Source organism: Erinaceus europaeus, chromosome 14 (assembly GCF_950295315.1).
Source record: "Erinaceus europaeus chromosome 14, mEriEur2.1, whole genome shotgun sequence".
In the NCBI taxonomy this organism is placed as follows: Eukaryota; Metazoa; Chordata; class Mammalia; order Eulipotyphla; family Erinaceidae; genus Erinaceus; species Erinaceus europaeus.
In genome coordinates, this window is record NC_080175.1 from 27,569,956 (window position 1) to 27,592,152 (window position 22,197).

Consider the following 22,197-nt stretch of genomic DNA (forward strand, 5'->3'; position numbering starts at 1 on the left):
AATCAGGAGCTATCTGTGTAAACTGATTGTTCTAATTTGCTCTCATTATTTTTACAATATCAGGAGAAAATAACGCACACAGCTCACTGTCAAAGCCATGAAAATCAGCCATTAGTTAAACCCAGACACTGAGTAGCTTTATTAGAGGCACTGCAGTTTATTGATGTAGCTCCAGTCAAACAAGGCAGCATTTGCTTCTCTAGAAAGCAATGTTTATACTGAAGGTAAATATTGTAATAATACCAACAGCAACAAGATATTTTGAAGAGTCTGTTCTTATTTCAGAAGCTCAGTTTTAACACAAATTAGCTGCAATGAAAGAGTGGGTTGACATAAGAAAGTAGGTAACATTTAATAGATACTCAGCATGAAAATCTGCCTACTAACTCAGATCTATGAGCACTCGTCACCTCCTCCATACTTTGTATATATAAGAAACTCTATTCTGTGACTACAAACATTCATCAAACAATAAATAGAGGTTCTATTTTGTTCCACACAACAACAAATATTTTTCCAAAGCAGAAATTTTATAACTTAGTAATCAAAATTATTCCTCTATCATACGGGTATACTTTTAAAATAAGAAAAAGTATATTCTTGAGTAAACATAAGATTCAACAAGAAATATCATTAGTTCTAATATTTCAGAATTGGGAAATAACAACTGTGATAAAGTCAGCTAAGCAAACAAACAACTGGGTTTAAAATCCTTCAAAAAGGGATAGCTTCTTAAAGCAGAAGGCAGCACTCTACAGCAAGGTTTGGTATTCAATACGATATCTCCAAAAGATTGTCCTGGATACAAAGAAAATAATCTATTTTCCTGTTGTAAAGAAAATGCTAAAATCTAAAGGAGAATAAATTTCAACTTCCCATTTCCAGGCTTGCTGGGCTATGGACATTTGTAAAAACAAAATGCCTGAACAGCATTTTGGGGGGCTGGAGAAGTAAAGTATAAATAATAGAAAGTGATGCTTTTTAAATAAAGGAATCCATTCACTCGTCCCTTTCCTCCCTTCAGTATTACAAGGAAACATGGCTTCTTCCTGCTTTTTTTTTTTCCTCTACATTAAGACTCCTAGGTAATGTGAAGAGCATGCCCTTTTTGCTGCTCCTCTTTTAATGGCCACTTTTCTTTTTCTAAGAATCGTGTGTTGAGCTCTTCTTAAAATTCCTGCACTAAAAGACTGCACCATACTGCACTCCGCAAAACGTGCTGATGGCGCCAATTACAAGCCCCCAGCCGAATGCTCCAGCCCCCACCATTCGGGCAGATTTATGCGGACTCTTGCCGACGTTATTACAAGTCAGAGTTTATTGGGAAATTGTTACATTATGCGGAGTGTCTAACAAATTGCTTATGCTGCTATAATTGGATTACAACAGCCGCTTGCTCCCACCGGTAAGATTAGGCAAGTAGGACTCCTGCCGATCTCTGAGCGTTAGCAGTAATTTTATTTGCCTTGCCTCTCTCTTTCCTAACAACATGCCTCTCTCCCTGCCAGCTGTCTGCTGAAAAGGCACAGGCTTGTTCCTTGGCCCTAACAATGCAATTACAGCCCCGCAGATCGCACTGTTTGTGCATTAAGTACAGAGCCAAAACGAGGCGAATTGATCGTTTGACTTTTGGAGAAGCCATGTGATCTCTCAGTGCGGGTGATCCGACATGCATCAGCAGGCAATACTGCAGTCAAATCTTGATGAACAACTTTCTTTTTTCACTCCTATCTCCCAAACCTTTCCTTTTTCACTAAGGAAGGCACTGACTAGGTTCATCTCAAGCTAATCTAGATCAGTCCACACAGACAAACTTAATCTTATTAGCTCCCTGGCTAGATAGGGATGTGAATAGGTTCTAGCATCTTGAAGTGCCTCAGTCAGATTATCAGTGGTTCCCAACAGTTGAACTGCTGCTATCTTCAAAAAGGTTCATAAAGAGTTCACTGAGGGGGAAAAGAAGTGTATAAAAACACCATACTTCTGTAGTACAGCAGGCTTTGGCAAACAAAACTGCCTTGGAATGGTTTTTGTTACAAGCCCTCTATGTATATTCAAGGGGCCATCAAGTAAACAGCACTAAAGCCCATATCCTGCCTTTATTTGCTGATCTGCTCTGTTGGAAGACGCTGGCAGCCAACATGCAGAATCAGTGAGGCTCACTTCAGGCTTGAAGAGCCAGTCAGATTCTCACACAGGGCAAAATTTTAAACAGATTTGTTGACATTTTTGTTTGTTTCTTTTTCTTGTATGTTTACCAATGAGTGCAGGTAGTAAGAGTACAAGTAGTTGCTTTGACTCTAATGCATAGTTCCTGAAAATTTTCATTGTAGTTTGACTTTATTATTTTTTTAATTAACTGTTAATACAGTTGAAAATGACTTAATATTACCAATGTTAATACAGTTCAGGATTCCTTATTTCTACTTTCTTGTCCAGTGGAATATATTACTCAGGGTTCCTGAAATAGATTACATAGCAATCAATTTGCTGACTCACTTTGGTATTCTATGTCCAGATCATGTACAGCTAGGTTTTGTATTCTAACGTGTGTACACTGACAAGTATACAAACTCTTACCTAAAACCTGGGTTCTTGATTCTTCTATTACTTTAATGTGAGCTTTGAAAAGTCTTCATCAGTATTTCTCAGAACCTCCATAACTTTTATTAACATTCATTAAATTCATACAACATTTAAAGAAAAAGTATTAATTCTGAATGTTATTCCTGCCTTTTGGAAATAGTTCTAAGTTCTAAGCCTAATGCATAAATGTTATACTCTACAGTTTTTCCAATCATATCAATCTGCCTCAGTGATATTGTTAAATCTTAGTATATTCTCTACAAAGCTAGTTTAGATGTGACGGAGGAACCTGTGTGAAGAACGGACCATCTGACTTGTTACTTGTAAAGCAGTATATTAAAGAAGCCTGTTAACATGTAGTTTAAAACTCAAAGAAACTCTGAACAGCTGAAATGCCTTATAAATAGCACAGACCCAGAGGAAGTGCAAACGTCTGCATTGTGAATTGTAGATCTTAATTACCGACAATGGCTGGTACAGCAAGTAGCACGGAAAAAAAGTGAAACAGTTGCACTGTTCATGGTTGGCAATAATTCTTCAGGAAAATATTTACTATCAATCAGTTATGAGAAAAGGGACTCTGTGCTCGTAAAACAGCACGTTGCTTCTCATACCAGGACCATTTTGCTTCAGCATAATCTGAATTTAAACAGCTTGTTTCCTGCGGATATAATTTTGGAAATAAATAAAACAAGTCTTCTATCAAAATCTGGAGTGAGTGGAAAGAAGCATCACATTTTTCTGTCTCAGTCAGTTGCAAACAGATTATTAGTCTCAAGTAGAAAACAAACAAAAAACCCAACTATAATACAAAACACCTACAAAGGACTACTGAAGGGGGTTTATTTGCTGAATATAAAGAGGCAGGATGTCTCTCTGAGTAGGAATCTCGGCAGACATGTCTAAGTATGTACATATGTATCCATTCACCTATAACTATGTGTATGTTAGGAAAAAGCCCAAAACTAAACATTTCAGTAGTATTTAAATACAATCAACAAAAATATCACAAAGAATGAATGCTTTTCACTTTTCCAGTTAGTTTTCCTTACCAATTAAAAAATCAAGACTGACAATTAGGTACAACATGATTATTGATTTTAAAGACTAAGTTGGTAGTCAATAATGACTACCCACTTAAAGCTACAATAAATATGTAGCTCATCACGCTGAAACATAAATCTCATGAACTACAGGGTTGTAACTAGTAAGAACAAAGATTTTTGAAGAAAATGAAACATTTCAATACTTTCAAATATTACCTGTATTGAAATATGCTAGTAAAATGAGCACTCTTGCTAAATCTAATTTATTTTTGCAAGCACTGTTATTGCTAGGGTTTGGTGCCTGCACAATTTCACCATTTCTAAAGGTCTTAAAAAAAAAAAGAATTTATTGGGAGTTGGGCAGTAGCTCTGTGGGTTAAGCGCACAAGGCACAAAGTGCAAGGATCCCGGTTCGACCCCCGGCTCCACACCCGCAGGGGAGTTGTTTCACAGGCGGTGAAGCAGGTCTGCATGTATCTGTCTTTCTTTCCCCCTCTCTGTCTTCCCCTCCTGTCTCCATTTCTCTCTGTCCTATCCAACAACAATGACATCAGTAACAACAATAACTACAACAATAAAAAAGAGAATTTATTTATTTATTCATGAGAGAGATAGGAGAGAAAGAACCAGACATTACTCTGGTACATGTGCTGCTGGGGATCGAACTCCGGACCTCATGGTTGAGAATCCAATGCTTTATCCACTGTGCCACCTCCCGGACTACTCTAAAGGTATATATATTCATAAATGGAGGGTGAGAGACAAAGATAAAGGGAAATAGAAATAGGGAGAGAAGAGATACCACAGTACCACTCATGAAGCTTGCCCTCTGCTGCCGCTCCCATGTGATGGCCTGGGGATTGAGTTCAAGTGCCTGAATAAGTAATGCATGTGGCTCTACTGGGTAAGCCACATGCTGGCCCTTCTCCATATTATTTGAAAATTATTTTTCTTAGACTTCATTATTCAAGAGATTCATGTAATTATTATTAAGCTAGGCTGGCAGTGGCTTATCCTATAAGTTTCTTTTCTTTTATACTAAAGACAATTAATGGGGGGAGGGCTGGGTGGTGACACACCTGGTTGAGTGCACATGTTACAATGTGCAAGGACCTGGATTTGAGAACCTGGTCCTTTTCCCACCTGCAAGGGGAAAGCTTTCCAAGTAGTGAAGCAGTGTTGCAGGTGTCTGTCTCTCTCCTCTATCACTCTCTTCCCTCTTGATTTTTGGCTGTCTCTACCCAGTAAATTAATAAAGATAATAAAAATAATAGAGGGATTTAATGAGTTTTTCTTTAGAGACCAATCATAAAACATTTATTTTCAATACTTCTGACAAAGAAAAGTTACATACAGTCTACTAGAGGTATCCAGATAAGTAGCATTACTATGTCAAGAAAAAAACTGGTACTAGAGTCTTCTCTAAAACTCATATAACATTATTCAATATAAAATTTAGATTCTAATTAGTACCTCCATTCAAACCAAAGTAATTCTTTTTTTTTTTTTTTTGCTGCCAATGATTTATGCCTGTGTGATGCCCTCCCAGGTAAAGAACAGAGAAGTAAAGAGAAGAAGAAACAGACACAGTACAGTACTGCTTTCTGCTCACAAAGTTCTGTTTTGCATGGTGCTCCCATGTGGTAGGTAGAGGCTCAAAGTCTCAAACCTAATTCTTTTTGCATGGTAAAGTGTGTTCTCTACCAGGTGAACCATCTCCATGTCTCCCTAAGTCACTTTTTTTTTTAAATTGCCACCGGGGTCATTGCTGGAGTTCAGTGCCTGCATGATGAATCCACTGCTCTCAGCAATCATTTATTTTTCCTTTCCTCCCTCTTTCTTGGTGGATAAGGACTAAGAGAAATTGAGAGGAGTGGGAGAGATATAGGAGAGAGACAGATACTTGCACCATGGCTTTACTCCTTGTGAAACGTCCCCCCTCTTCAGATGGAGACCAGGGGCTTGAACTTGGATACTTGCATATGGTTAGTGCTCAACAGGGTGTGCCACTACCCGTCCCCCAAAGTCACTAGTCTGAACTAGCTGCTTTCAACTAGAGCAAAATGATTGATTCCACCATATTCTAGTGTCCTCACAGGAGAATTGACATTCAGTGCCACTTTGAAGCACAATATACTTCATAATAGATACTTGTAGCAAGTAGAAAACCACTGCAGCTATATCAGGTCTTGCAGATAAAACTATTTAAAGGTTAAATTTTTTTTTAATTGTGAAAAGCAAAAAATTAGGACAAGCTAACAGAGGTCAGCAGTGAGACCAACAGAAACTGTACAAAAATCATGATATATACATATATACACACATATAAATTAAAAAGAGAAAACACTGTATTTTATATTATTGGTACTTCATTCGAGGCTGTCACATTTTTTTTTCCTCAGTTACATTTTTATTTGCCACTGACCAACTGATTATTGAGCTCAAATCTGAAGCAATGAACCAGAAGACAGGATGTGGGCCAATAAACAGATCTGGACAACTAGGTGGGTTCCAACAGGAAATAATAGGCAGTTATTGAATGAGGGTATTTAAGGAGACAATGAAAAGATTACAGGTGTCAGAGTAATGTTAAAATAAACATTAAAATAAAATAGGACAAGAGGGTCACCATCTGGGAGCAAAGGAAACATACTGATAAGCAAACTTATTTCCTCACTCAAGAGCATAGAAAAAAATCATGCCATTGTGCCGGATGCCAGAAGATTTGTAATCATATACCACTGAAGTAGAGGGTGGGGGGAATCTATCACACAGACACATACTAACATGTAACTATGTTGCTTAGAGATTTTGGCTTATAAACTATGCAGAAAACAAAAGAACAGATGCTCACTTGGCCAGCACTCAATAAAACCCATTAAAAACGCCACCCTGTCCTTGGATCAGTGTTCACGCTAAGATTTTACCGTGTTTAGCCAGAAGTCACCCACTTGTGACAAAACTGAGAGCAAAGTGACCAAAAGGAAAAATGTTATCCTTATAAGACCAAATAATTGGTTCCTTCATCTCAATGTACAAATATTTTACATACAATAGGACCAGTTAGTATTTGTTGGTTGTGACAAAAAGACTAAATGTATATATTATAATATTCATATTTTAGAAGTTTAGCAACACTTACTTGAGTAAAATCTAACTGTAGCCTGACATTTTATATGAATCATTTTCAGTGATTGTATTTTGTATATTTTTATTTGATAAAGTAGTTCCAGATATTACTGCATGTTATGAAAATAATTTTGAAAAATGCTGTCCTTTGGTTTTTAATTTTGTATGTGTGCAAGTCTAGAAGCAAAGTTCATATTTTCTCCTTGAATAAGCAAACTACTAGCATCTAAATTTTGTTGGTCAAAGTTCCTGAATAATTAGAAATTTTGGGTTGTTGTTAATAGGATCTCTAACACATAGCATTATTTTTACATGTAGGTTATAGATAAGACACATTTTAGATGAGATAGCTTATACAGATGGCTAAATATAGATGTCCACTCAAATCATATCAAAACCTATTTCTGTCAGTCAATGCTCCATAAATAAGAATAGTGATACAGCAATTGGAGAGATGTCTCAATTGGTGGAGCATTGGACTATCTTGCCTGATGTTGTTGGCTCAGTCCTCAGCACTGCATGTAATAGAGTGATGTTCTGGCCTCTCCCTCTGCTTCATGTAAAGTTCTTTCTCAAATGTAGTAAAATAAATCTTAATCTCCACCTCCCAAAATATATAATAACTGATTTTTATTAGTTAAAAAAATTCAAAGATTTATTTATTAACAAGACACAGAACCAGAGCATTGCTCTGGCATATATGGTGCTGAGGATGGAACTTGGGACCTTATACAGTCAGATTCTGTGCTCTACCCACAACACTATTATTTGAGTTATAATAATGAATTTTTATAGGATATTTCACAATCCTTGAAATAGTTTATACTTAACATTTTAAAAAGCCATTAATGAGCTAATAAGAATAATTTCATATTTTCTTAACCAAATCTTGGTAATTTGTGACAGCCCATACCTAACATCAAGCAAAAAATTTAGGGGCCTGGTGGTGAAACACCTGGTTCAGTGTACATGTTACAATGTGCAAGGATCCAGGTTCAAGCCCCCAGTCCCCACATACAGGAAGAAAGCTCGCAAATGGTGAAGCAGTGTTGCTCTGTGTCTCTCCCTCTCTAGCTCCCCTTTCCTCTCTATTTCTGGAAGTCTCTATCCAATAAATAAATAAATAGAGTTAAATATTTTGAAAAGTTGGGGCCAGGCGGTGGCACCCCTGGTTAAGCGCCCACCTTACAATGTGCAAGGATCCAGGTTCAAGCCCTTGGTCCCCACCTACAGGAGAAGCTTCACAAGTGGTGAAGCAGGGCTGCAGGTGTCTCTATGTTTTTCTGTCTCTATCTCTCCCTCTCCCCTCACAATTTCTCTCTGTCTGTATCCAATAAAAAATTAAAAAGCAACAAATGTGGATTATATTAATGTGTGACCATAGTATATAATAACAATTTTGTTGCAACTAAATGAGATAAAAAGATGCTCACTGCAATTTAAATTTTTTTAAAATTACTGTTATCGTTATTTTTAGATAGATACAGAGAAGGCAAAGAGGCAGAGAGACTGTGTGTGAAACAGATCACAGCAGCAATTTCCTTCAATCTGGTAGGGGTTGGGCTGGAACTTGATTTGTGTACATAGCAAAGCAGCACACTATCCAAGTGAGGTATTTTTTCAAGCTCATCTTGGTGCAATTTTTAAAAATATATAAATATGGACTACATGGTGCACACCTGGCTTGTTACCTACTCAGCTCAGGTTGGGATCCAGCCCTCACTGCACAGTAAGTCTTAGTGCTGTAGTATCTTTTCCTCTCTTGGTCTGACTCTCTGTTTCTATCTGAAAAAAGCCAGCCCACAGTAGTGAAGCCCTAGCAATGAAAAAAAAAAAAAAAAAACCTGGGGCCTGGAGATAGTTCACCTTATAATGTGTGCCTTAATATGCATGAAAGTAAATATTTCCTTACCTAAGGGCATAGAAGAAATTATGCCTTTGTGCCAGAAATCTGGAACTAGGTCGGCATACCAAGTTCTACAACAGGTGGAATGGTACTAAGGTATCTCTCTTCTTAGTCTCTTCCTATTTTTCTAAATAAAAAAAAAGGGGGGACCATTCCACTCTCCGAAGAGAGGTTGGACAATATACTCTACCACTCGAGGAAGATGGGTCCTGAAATTAGTGCAGCCTAGAATGTTCCTAGCCATGACCACAGTATGAGAGCTCAGACCTACAGGGATGCAGAGGTTACATAGGCTCCTGTGATGAATATGGACCCAGATCAAATTGATGGGGTTTACAGTTAACAATATTTATATACTTTTCCCATATTTGGGAGCTACTCTCTCTTCCCTGATCCAGCTTTCTAGTCCTTTTTCCAACTATGACATCATCCCCCAGACAATAATTTGGGTCCACCTGCATTTTAGCTGTCAGACTCAGGCAAAAACTAGTAAAGTCATGGGCCCTTTGGAATATACCTAAAATAGAGCTACTAGCTTTTTCCAAAATGGTGACCCCAAACCTCATCTGCAATATTCTTGCCTTTAGGTTCATGATTAGTCAACAATTGGTTCTGCTTTATTATCTTAACTCTTTTTCAGCCACCAGGTTCCAGATGCTGCCATGATGCTAACCTGACTTCCCTGGGCAGAGGACCCCACCTTGTGTCCTGGAGCACTGCCTCCCCAAATCTCTGCCCCACTAGGGAAAGAGAGACCGGCTGGGAGTATGGACCGACCTGCCAACGCCCATGTTCATCGGGGAAGTAATTACAGAAAGCAGACCTTCCACCTTCTGCATCCCATAATGACCCTGGGTCCATACTCCCAGAGGCATAAAGAATAGGAAAGCTTTTAAGGGAGGGGATGGGATACAGAGTTCTAGTGGTGGGAACTGTGTGGAATTGTACCCTCTTATCTTATGGTCTTGTCAGTGTTTCCATTTTATAAATAAAATTTTTTTTAAAGTGCAAGCTTCACAGAGGTTTCACTTATTTGCAAAGTACTGAGTTGACTGGTGTCACATTAAAAAAATTGTACATACAACTCTGAAACAGTTTTTTTTTCTAGAAACAATACTGAATGAAGATGTCTACAGATAAAACAGAGTTTTAGTAATGGTGTACTATATACTGAAGGCTAGCATTGCTTACTTTGGCCACACAATTTTCAGTCTTCATAGCAGTTCCTGCTAGACATACTGTTTCTTGGTTCAAGCAGAGTCGGGCACAGCTGTTATAAGTCTGAAGAGAGAATATTTTTGAAACAGGTTTAAATACTTTAATACTGCTATAGACATTTTTAAAACTTTGTGCTACTTTTTAAAACCAACACACAAAAGAGCCTATGTGTAAATTCTATATTTACAGTAACCAAATTAAAGAGCCCACAAGAGCCTCTGTGCCCTTGAACAAATGCAGTAATAGCTGTGGCTTCATTATATGTATGGAAGGTGAAGGTGTTAGGCGTTTAAAAATTGGCAAAGTACTTAAATAAACACCCCTCAAAAGAAGATAATATATGGTCAGTACACATGAAAAGGTGTTCAATGTAACTTAAGGAAATGGTAACCAAACTATGTGATACCACCTCATACCCCCATTAATATGTTAGTGCGCACACACACATACTCAAACACGCATACTGGTGAAAATGTAGAGAACCTGGAACCAATATGTACTGTCAGGGTGTAAAAGGACACAACCACTGTAGAAAAAGAGTATGCTGGTGACTCCTCAAAGAATTAAAATATCATATTATTCAGTAATTTTGCCTCTGTGTATATGCCCTGAAGAACTCAAGGTAGAATCTTGAAGAAATGGTTGTACACTGTGTTCATAGCAGCATTATTTAGTGTAGTGGATCTGTGCATAAACATAATGTGCTATATACATACAATGGAGTAATATACAGCTTTAAAAAGGAAATGGCATTCTAGCATATACTAGAACATCAGCGAACCCAGAAAAAAAGGTAAAAACTATATAGTTCAACTTATATGCAATACTTACTGTAGTCAAAATCATTGAGACAAACAAAGTAATAGTTTCTAGGGTCTAGAAAGAAGGAGGCGCAGCCCAGGTGGTAGTACAGTAGATAAAGCTCCCAAGCTTGAGGTCCCAAATTCAATCCCTGGCACGACATGTGCCAGAGTGATGCTCTTTTTCTCAGTCTCCTCTTCTCAAATAAACAAATAAATAGATATATTTTTTAATATATTTATTTTATTTATTTTTTCCCTTTTGTTGCCTTTGTTGTTTTATTGTTGTAGTTATTATTGTTGTTGTTGTTGTTGGATAGGACAGAGAGAAATGGAGAGAGGGAGGGGAAGACAGAGAGGAGGAGAGAAAGATAGACACCTGCAGACCTGCTTCACCGCCTGTGAAGCGACTCCCCTGCAGGTGGGGAGCCAGGGTTCGAACCGGGATCCTTATGCCGGTCTTTGTGCTTTGCGCCACCTGCGCTTAGCCCGCTGTACTACAGCCCGACTCCCATAAATAGCTATTTTTAAGGAGGAATTTTTAATGGGTACAGAACTTTTTATAAATGTTTATGTGTTATATAAAATGAAAAGTTATAAAGATGGACAGAGATAACAATTATACAATACTATGACTATCTTTAACACTACTGAGATGTATATTTAAATATGGCTAAGATGATAATTGTGTTAATGTATTTTATCACAGTTTAAAAAAGCCACTGGTTTAAAATGGCAGTGGACTAACAGGCCCTGCTTTCTCCTGTCACAACGAGAACTATAACAAATATGGGAAAATGAGCATAGAAACAAGCTTGGAGTGTAGCTCAACTAACAATACAAAAGAAAACAGGCGCAGAACACAGGTGGTGAGGACAGAGAAACTTTCACAACACAGGCAGATTCCCTGCCTGTTTGATTTCACAGCACCAGACCAGGCTTCAGGGAAAACCACCTTCATTCAATGATGAACAAAGAGAGCAACTTGAAGCAAACACCAGATTCAACAGAGCTGTACAAATATCCTGAAGACTTCACAGCAATGGTCTTATGAACATTCATCACACTGAGAAGATTTATGGAGAAATTTGCTATAACAAATGTAGAGAAATTATACAAAAAATTCTTAACAGTGATTAGAAGAATGAAGAGTATAGTGACTGAGCTGAAAATCACAGCAGAGAGGAGTATCTGTAGGAAGGCTGACTATACCAAAAACAAAACAGAAGCACTAGTAACAGATGAATATGGGATTAATGGTGCAAAATCAAGAGGAATATTTGCATTACAGGGATACAAAAAAAAGGATTCTGAAGGCTGTTAGAGAAAAGCAAAGAGTCACTATTTATAAGAGGTATTCCATAACTATCAGTTGATTTTTCAACAGAAACTCTAAAGACCAGAAAAGACTGGGAGGATATACTATTAAGTTTTGGATGGAAGAGATTTTTGCCTCATAGTTGTTCGTATATTGATAGGTTATCAATCAGATTTGAAGTAGGGACAAAGACATTTCAGAAAAGCAATAGCTAAAGGAAATTATTACCAGTAAGCTAGGTCTCCAAGAAATATTAAAATGACTTACATAAAACATATAGAACCTCACCCAGGGGTGTATGTGGAGTTTTAAATAAAGAAGAAAATAAGCAGAGACCAAAGACAACTATGGACTCAGAACAGAAGTTAACAATAGATTGTGGTGGGTGGTTATATAGGTGCTTCTGTGGTTGCATGGATGGGGTAATGAATTTTGAGGAGGTAAGGAACCATTTCTAAAACAAGTACAGGCATTTAAAACAATTCCATCTTAAGAATAAAAGAAACTATTAACTAAAAAGGACCGCCTGTTAAACTACAGAACAAACAGACATTAATAACTGGAGATTATAGTAATAATGTTTACTTTTAGTTTTCAGTCTTTACTGATGACAGAAACAATGGTTCTCAAACTTGAACATGCATCAGAATCATATGGAAGTCTTGTTAAAATACAGAGGGCTAGATGACATCCCTAATTTCTGACAATTTGCATTTTAACAAAACTCCAGTAGATGTTAGTGCTACTGGTCAGGAAGGCTCTTTGAGAATTATGGCGCAACTGTGAAATTAAAGAGAAGAGTCTTAAGACATGGACCATCTTTTATAACCGGCAATATCAAACCATCCCCTCTTCAGAGTTACAAAACAGTTTGCAATAACCTCTCACCAGTTTTTCTTTCTATCAGCCTTACATAACCTCAGAACATTTATAAAGACTAAGGAATTAACTGGGATGCATTGGATCGACCTTCTCGTGGTGCATCCCGTGAGTACCCATTCATTGGAGAAACTGACGATCCTTCCTAGCCGACTGAATCCACATGGATCCCAGTCACTTTCAAAGCCAGCAACAAGCAGCTCCTGACAGCTTTCAACCTGACGCTATTGACTGGCTACGGAAGAAGGGCAAACGCTAGAAGAAGAAGGAATTAACTTGGTACAATACCAAGAACTTACATGAGTTCTACTACTTCTCTTTCTTTTTTTTTTGTTTGCTTAGGATCTACTCTAAAATCCTACATTGTATTTAGTTGTCACATACCCAGTTTCCTGTAATCTGTGACAATTCCTGTTTTATCTTGTGACTCTGATACTTCTAGAGAGTACTAACTAGCTAATTTATAGGATCACCCTTAATTTGGGTTTATTGTGTATTTTCTTTTTTTTTATTAAAAATTATTAATTTATTAAATAGTTATTTATATGGCTACAAATTAATAGGAGTGTACATAAACACCATTCCCACCACCAAAAGACTGATCCCATCCCCACCTTCCGAAGCTGAACATCCACCCTCACCCTCAGCCCAGGGTTTATACTTTGGTGTCCAACTCCAGATTTATTGTGTATTTTCTCATAATCACAGTGAGGTCATCCATAGGGGAGGATATCACAGAGGTGATGTGACACTCTCAATACATCAAATCTGGAAGTAAGTTGGCAAGTACTTCTTTTTTTTATTATTTTTAATATTTATTTTTCTTTTTGTTGCCCTTATCGTTATTGTTGTTGTAGTTATTATTGTTGTTGTTGTTGTTGGATAGGACAGAGAGAAAATGGAGAGAGGAGGGGAAGATAGAGAGGGGAAAAGCTAGACACCTGCAGACCTGCTTCACCGCTTGTGAAGCAACCTCCCCTGCAGGTGAGAGCCAGGGGCTTGAACTGGGATCCTCACACGGGTCCTTGCCCTTTGTGCCACATCCACTTAACCTGCTGCGCTACTGGGCAAGTACTTCTAAAGATATTAACTTTCCTCACTAAACTAGGGTCATGTCTCTTCTAAGATTTTCTACTTAGTGTACACTTATTTTTTCCTTAGGAATTCCCACATACATTGGGGGGGGGCTTTGAGATTATGTAAATATAGTTTCTGCTTCATCTTATGCTTGCTAATTTTTAGCATCTATTAGTTAGTCTTGTCTATGGCAAACTTTTTTTCCTTACAGTTGTGTCAGTCTAATGGTGACTTTTTAAGCCAGTTTTTTTTTTTTAATTTTTATTTTAATATTTATTTTATTTATTCCCTTTTGTTGCCCTTGTTGTTTTATTGTTGTAGTTATTATTGTTGTTGTTGTTGGATAGGACAGAGAGAAATGGAGAGAGGAGGGGAAGACAGAGAGGAGGAGAGAAAGATAGACACCTGCAGACCTGCTTCACCGCCTGTGAAGCGACTCCCCTGCAGGTGGGGAGCTGGGGTTCGAACCGGGATCCTTATGCCGGTCCTTGTGCTTTGCGCCACCTGCGCTTAACCCGCTGCGCTACAGCCCGACTCCTAAGCCAGTTTTTTAAAAAAACAATTATTTATTTATTCATTCCCTTTTGTTACCCTTGTTGTTTTATTGTTGTAGTAGTTACTGTTGCTATTGATGTCGTCATTGTTGGATAGGACAGTAAGAAATTGAGAGAGGAGGGGAAGACAGAGAGGGCTAGGGAAAGATAGACACCTGCAGACCTGCTTCAATGCTTGTGAAGTGACTCCCCTGCAGGTGGGGAGCCGGGGGCTCGAATGGAACTGGGATCCTTAAGTTGGTCCTTGAGCATTTTTGTGCCATGTGCGCTTAACACACTGTGCTAGTGCCTGACTCCCCCCACCTTTTTTTTTCTTTTTTCTGTATTTTTACTTTATTTTTTAGAAAGAGACAAAGATGAACTGAGAGGGAAGTGGGAGACAGAGAGGGAGAGAGAGCTTTCCCCCTGAAAGTGAGGTGCAAGGCTTGAACCTGGGTCCTTGTGCATCATAATGTGTGTTTTACTGAGGGTGCCACAGCCAGCCCCCCTTTTAAATAAAGGTTTTGTTTGTTTGTTTGTTTATTTATTTATTTAAATGAGACAGACAAAGAGTGAGAGACCAGAGTACTGCTGGTGGTGCTGGAGACTGAACTTTTGAGCCTCAGGCATGAAAGTCTTTATGAGAGAGACAGAGACAGAGAGAGAGAGAGAGACTGACTAGAGCACTATTCAGCTCTGGTTTATAATGTTGCTGGGAACTGAACCTGACCTTGGAGCCTTAGGCATGAAAGCCTCTTTGCATAACCATTATGCTATCTCCCCAGCCCCTGAAAGTCTTTTTGCATTTCAATTTGGACGAACTGTTACTCTGTGGAAGGAGAATAGGTAGATTAAAAAAAAAAAAGCAGCTATCAAGAACAATGAACCCACCTTCTCTGACCCATCTTGGACAGAGCTAGAAGGAATTATGTTAAGTGAGCTAAGTCAGAAAGATAAAGATGAGTATGGGATGACCCCACTCATCAACAGAAGTTGAGGAAGAAGATCTGAAAGGGAAACTAAAAGCAGGACCTGACCAAATTGTAAGTAGGGCACCAAAGTAATAACCCTGTGGTGAGGGGTAGACATGCAGCTTCCTGGGCCAGTGGGGGTGGGATGGGTGGGAGGGATGGGTCACAGTCTTTTGGTGGTGGGAATGGTGTTTATGTACACTCCTAGCAAAATGTAGACATATAAATCACTAGTTAATTAATATGAGAGGGGGAAAATCAATTGTATGTCTCGAAGTTTTTCAAAACACAAACTGAATCTTTTCTCAATATATGCAGTGTAATTGATATGCAGACTCTCTCAAAAGCCTAGACCAAGTAGATCAGAAGCAACCAATAGCACAGCTATATATAAGATACTGGGTACTGTACAGCAAACCCTAACAAAAGGACTTTTCAAAGTTAACCCAATTAACAAATAATGTGATGATAACATTAACTATCGATTGTCTTTTTGAACCCTAAGACAGCAGGAACCTCACATCTCCACTATAGAGCCTCTACTTCCCCCAGTCCTGGAACCATTGGATAGGGCCCACTTTCCCATATGCCTCTCCCAATCCATATAAAATAATATTGCATCTGCCGATCACAACCTAATCAACACAACGATTGCCACCTCAACATGCTTCACTTCAGACTGTGTCCAGAGACTACACGTTGGAATGACAACCCTTCAGCTTCATTACTCGGGTGAGACCTTTCCTTTCATAGTATACTCTAATTCCATCTCAGGTGGTTCACTTTCTAACAAAGTCCCAAAACCTAGATATACACCAGTTTCTGTGAGAGAGAGCATATGTTCACACGTATCTGTAAACTACTGCAAAATATATACCTGAAAGCAGAAGTACACTAGAGTTTGCAGTGAGTATCCCCCTAACACTTCCTCTCCACTATTCCAAGCGTTGGGTCCATGATTGCTCAACAACTTGTTTGGCTTCGTATGTTAACTCTCTTTTCAGTCACCAGGTTCCAGATGTCATCAGGATGCCAGCCAGGCTTCCCTGGACTGAAGACCCCACCAATGTGTCCTGGAGCTCCGCTTCCCCAGAGACCCACCCTACTAGGGAAAGAGAGAGGCAGACTGGGAGTATGGACCGACCAGTCAACGCCCATGTTCAGCGGGGAAGCAATTACAGAAGCCAGACCTTCTACCTTCTGCAACCCACAATGACCCTGGGTCCATGCTCCCAGAGGGATAGAGAATGGGAAAGCTATTAGGGGAGGGGGTGGGATATGGAGAATGGGTGGTGGGAATTGTGTGGAATTTTACCCCTCCTACCCTATGGTTTTGTTAATTAATACTTTCTTAAATAAAATAAAATAAAATTAAATTAAAAAAACAAGAAAATAATGTAAACTTGTCTTTCTTGTAAACAAATTAAAGATTATCTACTTATTTTCACACCATTTAAGTTGAAATTATTTCAAAACATGTTTTAAAAGAATAAACTGTATCATTTGACACTAGTATAGAGGGACTATTGATATTATCTGTTTTGGGTTTAGGACCTAGTATTTATTTTTCAACTACTAATAACAACAAACATTTGCAACTTACATGTATAGGCAGCACAAAAATCATCCTAACTTTCTGTTTTTTAAAGAAATTTATGAAGTACATTTACTGAGTTATGAAGATATTTACTGAATATAATAAAATTTCAAGACAGGGCAAGGGAGAAAATACGACTGTGCAAAATACTCAGGTCTGAGTGTCTGAGGTCCCAAGTTCCAATCTCTTGGCACCACCATATACATGCTGAGTAGTGTTCTAGTAAAATAAATAATAAACAAGCGGCTCTTAGTCCTAATAATGGTAGAGACTTTTTAATGGCTTAACCCTGCTGCAGATAGTAATTATAAACTACAGAATTAAAGGTACTTTTAACTAACTATTTAAAGATATTACGAATTGACTAAAAATACACAGAAACTAGGGGGAGGAGTGAATTGACCTTGAAAGAAGAGAATCACAGTGGGTGAGATCTGTGGTTTTCTGTGCTTTTTCCCTGAGGGTATACTCAGCCAGTCCACTTGGTGCAGGGTGACTAAAATTCAATTAGAAAGCCACAGTCTATTGGCTTGAGATGACAGAAGATGGAGTCCAGCGCTGCCATAGTGACTGGAAATTGAGGAGACAAATCACAGACAACACCAAATGGGAGGGAAGAACAGGGGAGGAGAACCATCAAAATATACATATAAATTCCCTCAAATCCACAGCTACTTTCCAAACTGCATACATGAATAGGAAAATCCACATATTCTAAAGGAAAGCAACACCTAGAAAACTGAAAGATGGAGTTCATAGTAAAGAAAAACCAAAATCAAAAGAAAATGATCCTGAAGATTATCTAGTTGTGAAAATCAACACATAAAAGGGCTCTAAAGAAGAGGCGGGCGGTAGCGCAGCAGGTTAAGCACGCGGTGCAAAGCTCAAGGACTGGTGTAAGGATCCCGGTTTGAGCCCCCAGCCAGGCTCCCCACCTGCAGGGGAGTCGCTTCACAGGCGGTGAAGCAGGTCTGCAGGTGTCTATCTTTCTCTCCCCGTCTCTGTCTTCCCCTCCTCTCTCCATTTCTCTCTGTCCTATCCAACAACGACAACAATAATAACTACAACAATAAAACAACAAGGGCAACAAAAGGGAATAAGTAAATTAAAAAAAAAAAAGGGCTCTCAAGAAACAAACCATAATGAGTATGTTAAAAAATGTAAATGAGGAGGTCTAGTGGTAGTGGGTTAAACTCATGTGGCATGAAGTGCAAAGACCAGCGTAAGGATCCCGGTTCAAGCCCCCAGGCTCCCCAACTGCAGGGGGTCGCTTCACAAGTGGTGAAGCAGGTCTGCAGGTGTCTTATCTTTCTCTCCTCCTCTCTGTCTTCCCCTTTCCTCTCCATTTTTTCTCTGTCCTATCCAACAATAATGACATCAATAACAATAATCAATACTAATAATCACAACAACAATGAAACAAGGGCTGTTGTTTTATCCGGGCTGGCTTCACGGGAGGGTAACAGAGATGACCAGAGACACACGGCTGGGCTGAGAACGCAGTTTAATCTTTATTCACGAACGGGCAAATCACCACACCATGTGCTTTTCTCCATCATCCTCTCTCTGCCGCTGCTGCTGGGACTCTGCCTGTCCTTAGCATAGGGGGCAGGGAGAAAGTGGGGTGTGAAACTAGCAAGGGGCAAACCAATTCTTCTCAGAGGTCGGGGGGAAGGGAACATACCAACAATTCCCCCTTCTGTTTTTAACTAAATGACCACAGTATCAGGGGTGTGGGTTGAACAGAAACCTATATCGTACAGGCATTTTCAAAAAAGAAACTGGCACAAACATGGAGAAACGTGTAAGCAAGTAACAAGAACCAGTGTGCTGCCAAGGGAGGGCCTGAGGGGGCCATTTTTTTGCCTCTGTGGGCAAAACTTTATCAGCTTAAAAAAAAAACATTTCCTGTCTCTGGGGGGCATACTTGCCTCGACAGGCATTTTATAGCATGGGGGTGGGGAACGGCCTAGAGTCCCAAAGGCAGCTGGCTGCAGTCAGTGTTTGAGAAATATAGCAGCACTTTTGTACTTTTGTGCAAAGTGTCTAAGGGTGTACCAGTGAGTCCAATAGGAGTGCCAGTCAAAAGCAGATGTCCATGGAAGAATGCCAGGGGGTGGAGCGTTGTATGAGGAAGGTCCGCTGCCGGAATTCTGCTTTTCTGTAGAGAACTTGACAGCTGCAATTTATTTACTATGAAACAAACTTGTAGCAGGTCAGAAGTTTATCACAATTGATAACTATTACAATTAGAAGTCTTTTTTAGAATGATTTTAAGGTTGGTTAAAGTTTAAACAATAGAATGTGAAAAGGTAAACATGAGAATCAAGGAAAGAAAACCTCAGGCATGAGTATCATTAGCATAGCCATTGTGTAATCTACCATTTCTAATAGGGAAGGTAATCGAGAGTTTTACATATCCACAAGTCTATTTAACCTTTTGTTACACCCATTTAAGATGGAGACACACCCTAGGTGTGTGCAGGTTTTGTTTAGACCAACTTAGTTAAAATATATTGATTGTTAACTAATTTTTACCTCAGACTTTAAATGTAAGTTAATTTTATCTTTATGAGAATTACGTTAAAAACCTTTTTCATTTAACTTTGCCTGGTAAGAATTTAGCCTTAAAGTTATATTCTTAACCTTAAAGTTAATGTTACCAAACTTTAAACACACACATACACATGGTCTTCAATATATAAGGAGAGAAACTTTTGTTACGAAGACATGTCATTTTAAACACGAATTTAGATCTATACTCTCTTAGCCGTTCTGGGAGTGCGTTGTCCAGCGGTGGCCTCTTGGGCAGCTTCACTTCTAGGAATTGCAGGTTGCGATCTCTGGACGAATCTCTGCGTATTTTAGCTTGTCTGCCTTCAGACCCAAGCTGGAGATCTTGGCCAGGGGCCCCAGTTTCGGCAGGGAGCCCGCGGTCTCTGGGTGGTCCGGGATCTGTCCAGACTTCATAGCATGAGGGCGGGCGGGCCAGCCGTGCAGAAGGCACGGGTCGAGGTGCCCCCGGGGTGGCGGCCAGGATAGGCTGCCGCGGCCCTGCCCCATGGCCCTATATCTGCTGCCCTGCTCCCGGCGGCGAGCAGCATGGAGGGAGCCCACACCCAGTGCCCCGTGCCACGCGTCGGAAAGCCGGCTCATGCGGGCTGGCGTTGGGTTCCTGCAGGCTGGCGTTGGGCAGAAACCACAGAGTGGTCCAGAGATTAATGTTCCAGAAACAGCAAAACAGTCTCATGAAGAAAGGGCAGACGCCTTTGGAGATCTCTTCACAAGCAGAAGAGAAGGCCATAGTCATAGGTAGCCAAATTGTCTTCACTTATCTGAGAGATGCGCAGGTCCGGTCCCACGTTGTAGGCGCCATATGTTGTTTTATCCGGGCTGGCTTCACGGGCGGGTAACAGAGATGACCAGAGACACACGGCTGGGCTGAGAACGCAGTTTAATCTTTATTCACGAACGGGCAAATCACCACACCATGTGCTTTTCTCCATCATCCTCTCTCCTCCACTGCTGCTGGGACTCTGCCCGTCCTTAGCATAGGGGGCAGGGAGAAAGCGGGGCGTGAAACTAGCAAGGGGCAAACCAATTCTTCTCAGAGGTCTCAAATTTGGTGAAAACCACTGGCTTACTGATCTAAAATGAACAAACCTAGCAACATTAAATATTGAGAAAACAAAAGCTAGATTCGGTACAGTCAAAACTGCTGAAAAACAATAGCAGACAAAGTCTAAAAAAAAAAGTTGTGGTAGAAGATGAGGGGCATGCATAATGCTTTATATCTGGGAGTAACAATCTAAACAATGGTAGACTTTCACCATGAATAAAAAAGGCTAGAAGACAAAGGAGCAACATTATTTTTTTAATTTTAATTTTAATTTTTTTGCCTCCAGGGTTATTGCTGGGGCTCAGAGCCTGCACCATGAATCCACTGCTCCTGGAAGCCATCTTTCCCCCCTTTTGCTGCCCTTGTTGTGGTTATTATTGTTATTGTTGATGTCATTCACTGTTGGATAGAACAGAGAGAAATGGAGAGAGGAGAGGAAGAAAGAGAGGGGGAGAGAAAGACACCTGTAGACCTGCTTCACCGTCTGTGAAGTGTCTCCCCCGCAGGTAGGGTGCTGGGACTCTAACCCGGATCCTTCTGCCGGTCCCTGCGCTTTGTACCACGTGTGTTTAACCCGTTAAGCTACTGCTTGACCCCCGCAACATTATTTTAAAGTACTGAAAGGAAAAAAAATTCAAGCCAGGTTTCTTAACATTAGAAAAGAGAACTATATGAAAGGGGAGACATCTAAAACAAAGTCTAGTTGGGGTGGAATTAGTATCAGTGTGAGCTCATGGTTAAAAAAAATTAAATGTATATACATACACATATTTTTTAAATTAATAAAAACTAATATCCATAATGTGGCTTCTAAATATCATTCTTCATATCTTCTTGGAGAAGTGATTGATTATAGAATCGGATAAGGAAAAGACAAGACAAACCTGGAAGTATTCAAGGTATGACAGACAAGTAAAAGGTACACAGATGTCAGCCTACAGGGGTTTGAATGAGCTGAAAATGAAATAATCTGAGTAATAAAGGATCCTATAGATTTCAACTTGTTGAATAAAATAGGACACACTTTTAAAACATACAAATTACCAAAACCAGCACAATACAAAACACAGGAAGTCTGAGTATCTCTCTAGCTATTAAAGAAAGTGAAATTGTTATTTAAAACCAGGCCACATAAATTTAATATTTATAAAATCTTCCCACAAAGAAAACTTCTAGGCTAGTTTCAGAGGTGAATTCCATTAATTTTAAGGAAGGCATAACACCAGAATGCAAAGACACTTTAAGAAAACAGATGAGGCAGCCGGGAAGGTGGCACTGTGAATAGAGTGTTGATCATAAAGCATGAGGTCCCAAGTTTGATTGACAATATTGTACATGTCAGAGTGATGCTCTGGTTCTTTCTCCCTCTCTCTAATAAACAAACATTTTTAAAAAGAAAACATATGTGAAGATTGCCCAGCTTGTCAGCATGGTCCCAATTCTAAAACCTGACAGAAATTAAAAGCAACAAATCAATATCTCCCATGAACACAAATAGAAAAATTCTTAATTAATGCA

General features: G+C 39.3%; 1 protein-coding gene across 13 annotated transcripts in view; it reads right to left on the bottom strand.

Annotated features, from left to right (window-relative positions):
- The window catches only part of BTRC (beta-transducin repeat containing E3 ubiquitin protein ligase), a 192,599-nt gene that overhangs the window by 80,550 nt on the left and 89,852 nt on the right, over positions 1–22,197 (bottom strand). For 11 of the 13 annotated variants that reach the window (XM_060171460.1, XM_007533860.3, XM_007533859.3 and 8 more), the window contains one exon: positions 9,859–9,948. The exons of the other annotated variants lie outside the window; for them this stretch is intronic. In XM_060171460.1, the coding sequence (XP_060027443.1) occupies positions 9,859–9,948 (90 nt within the window). The remainder of the gene's footprint in view (positions 1–9,858; positions 9,949–22,197) is intronic. 13 annotated transcript variants of the gene reach the window in all.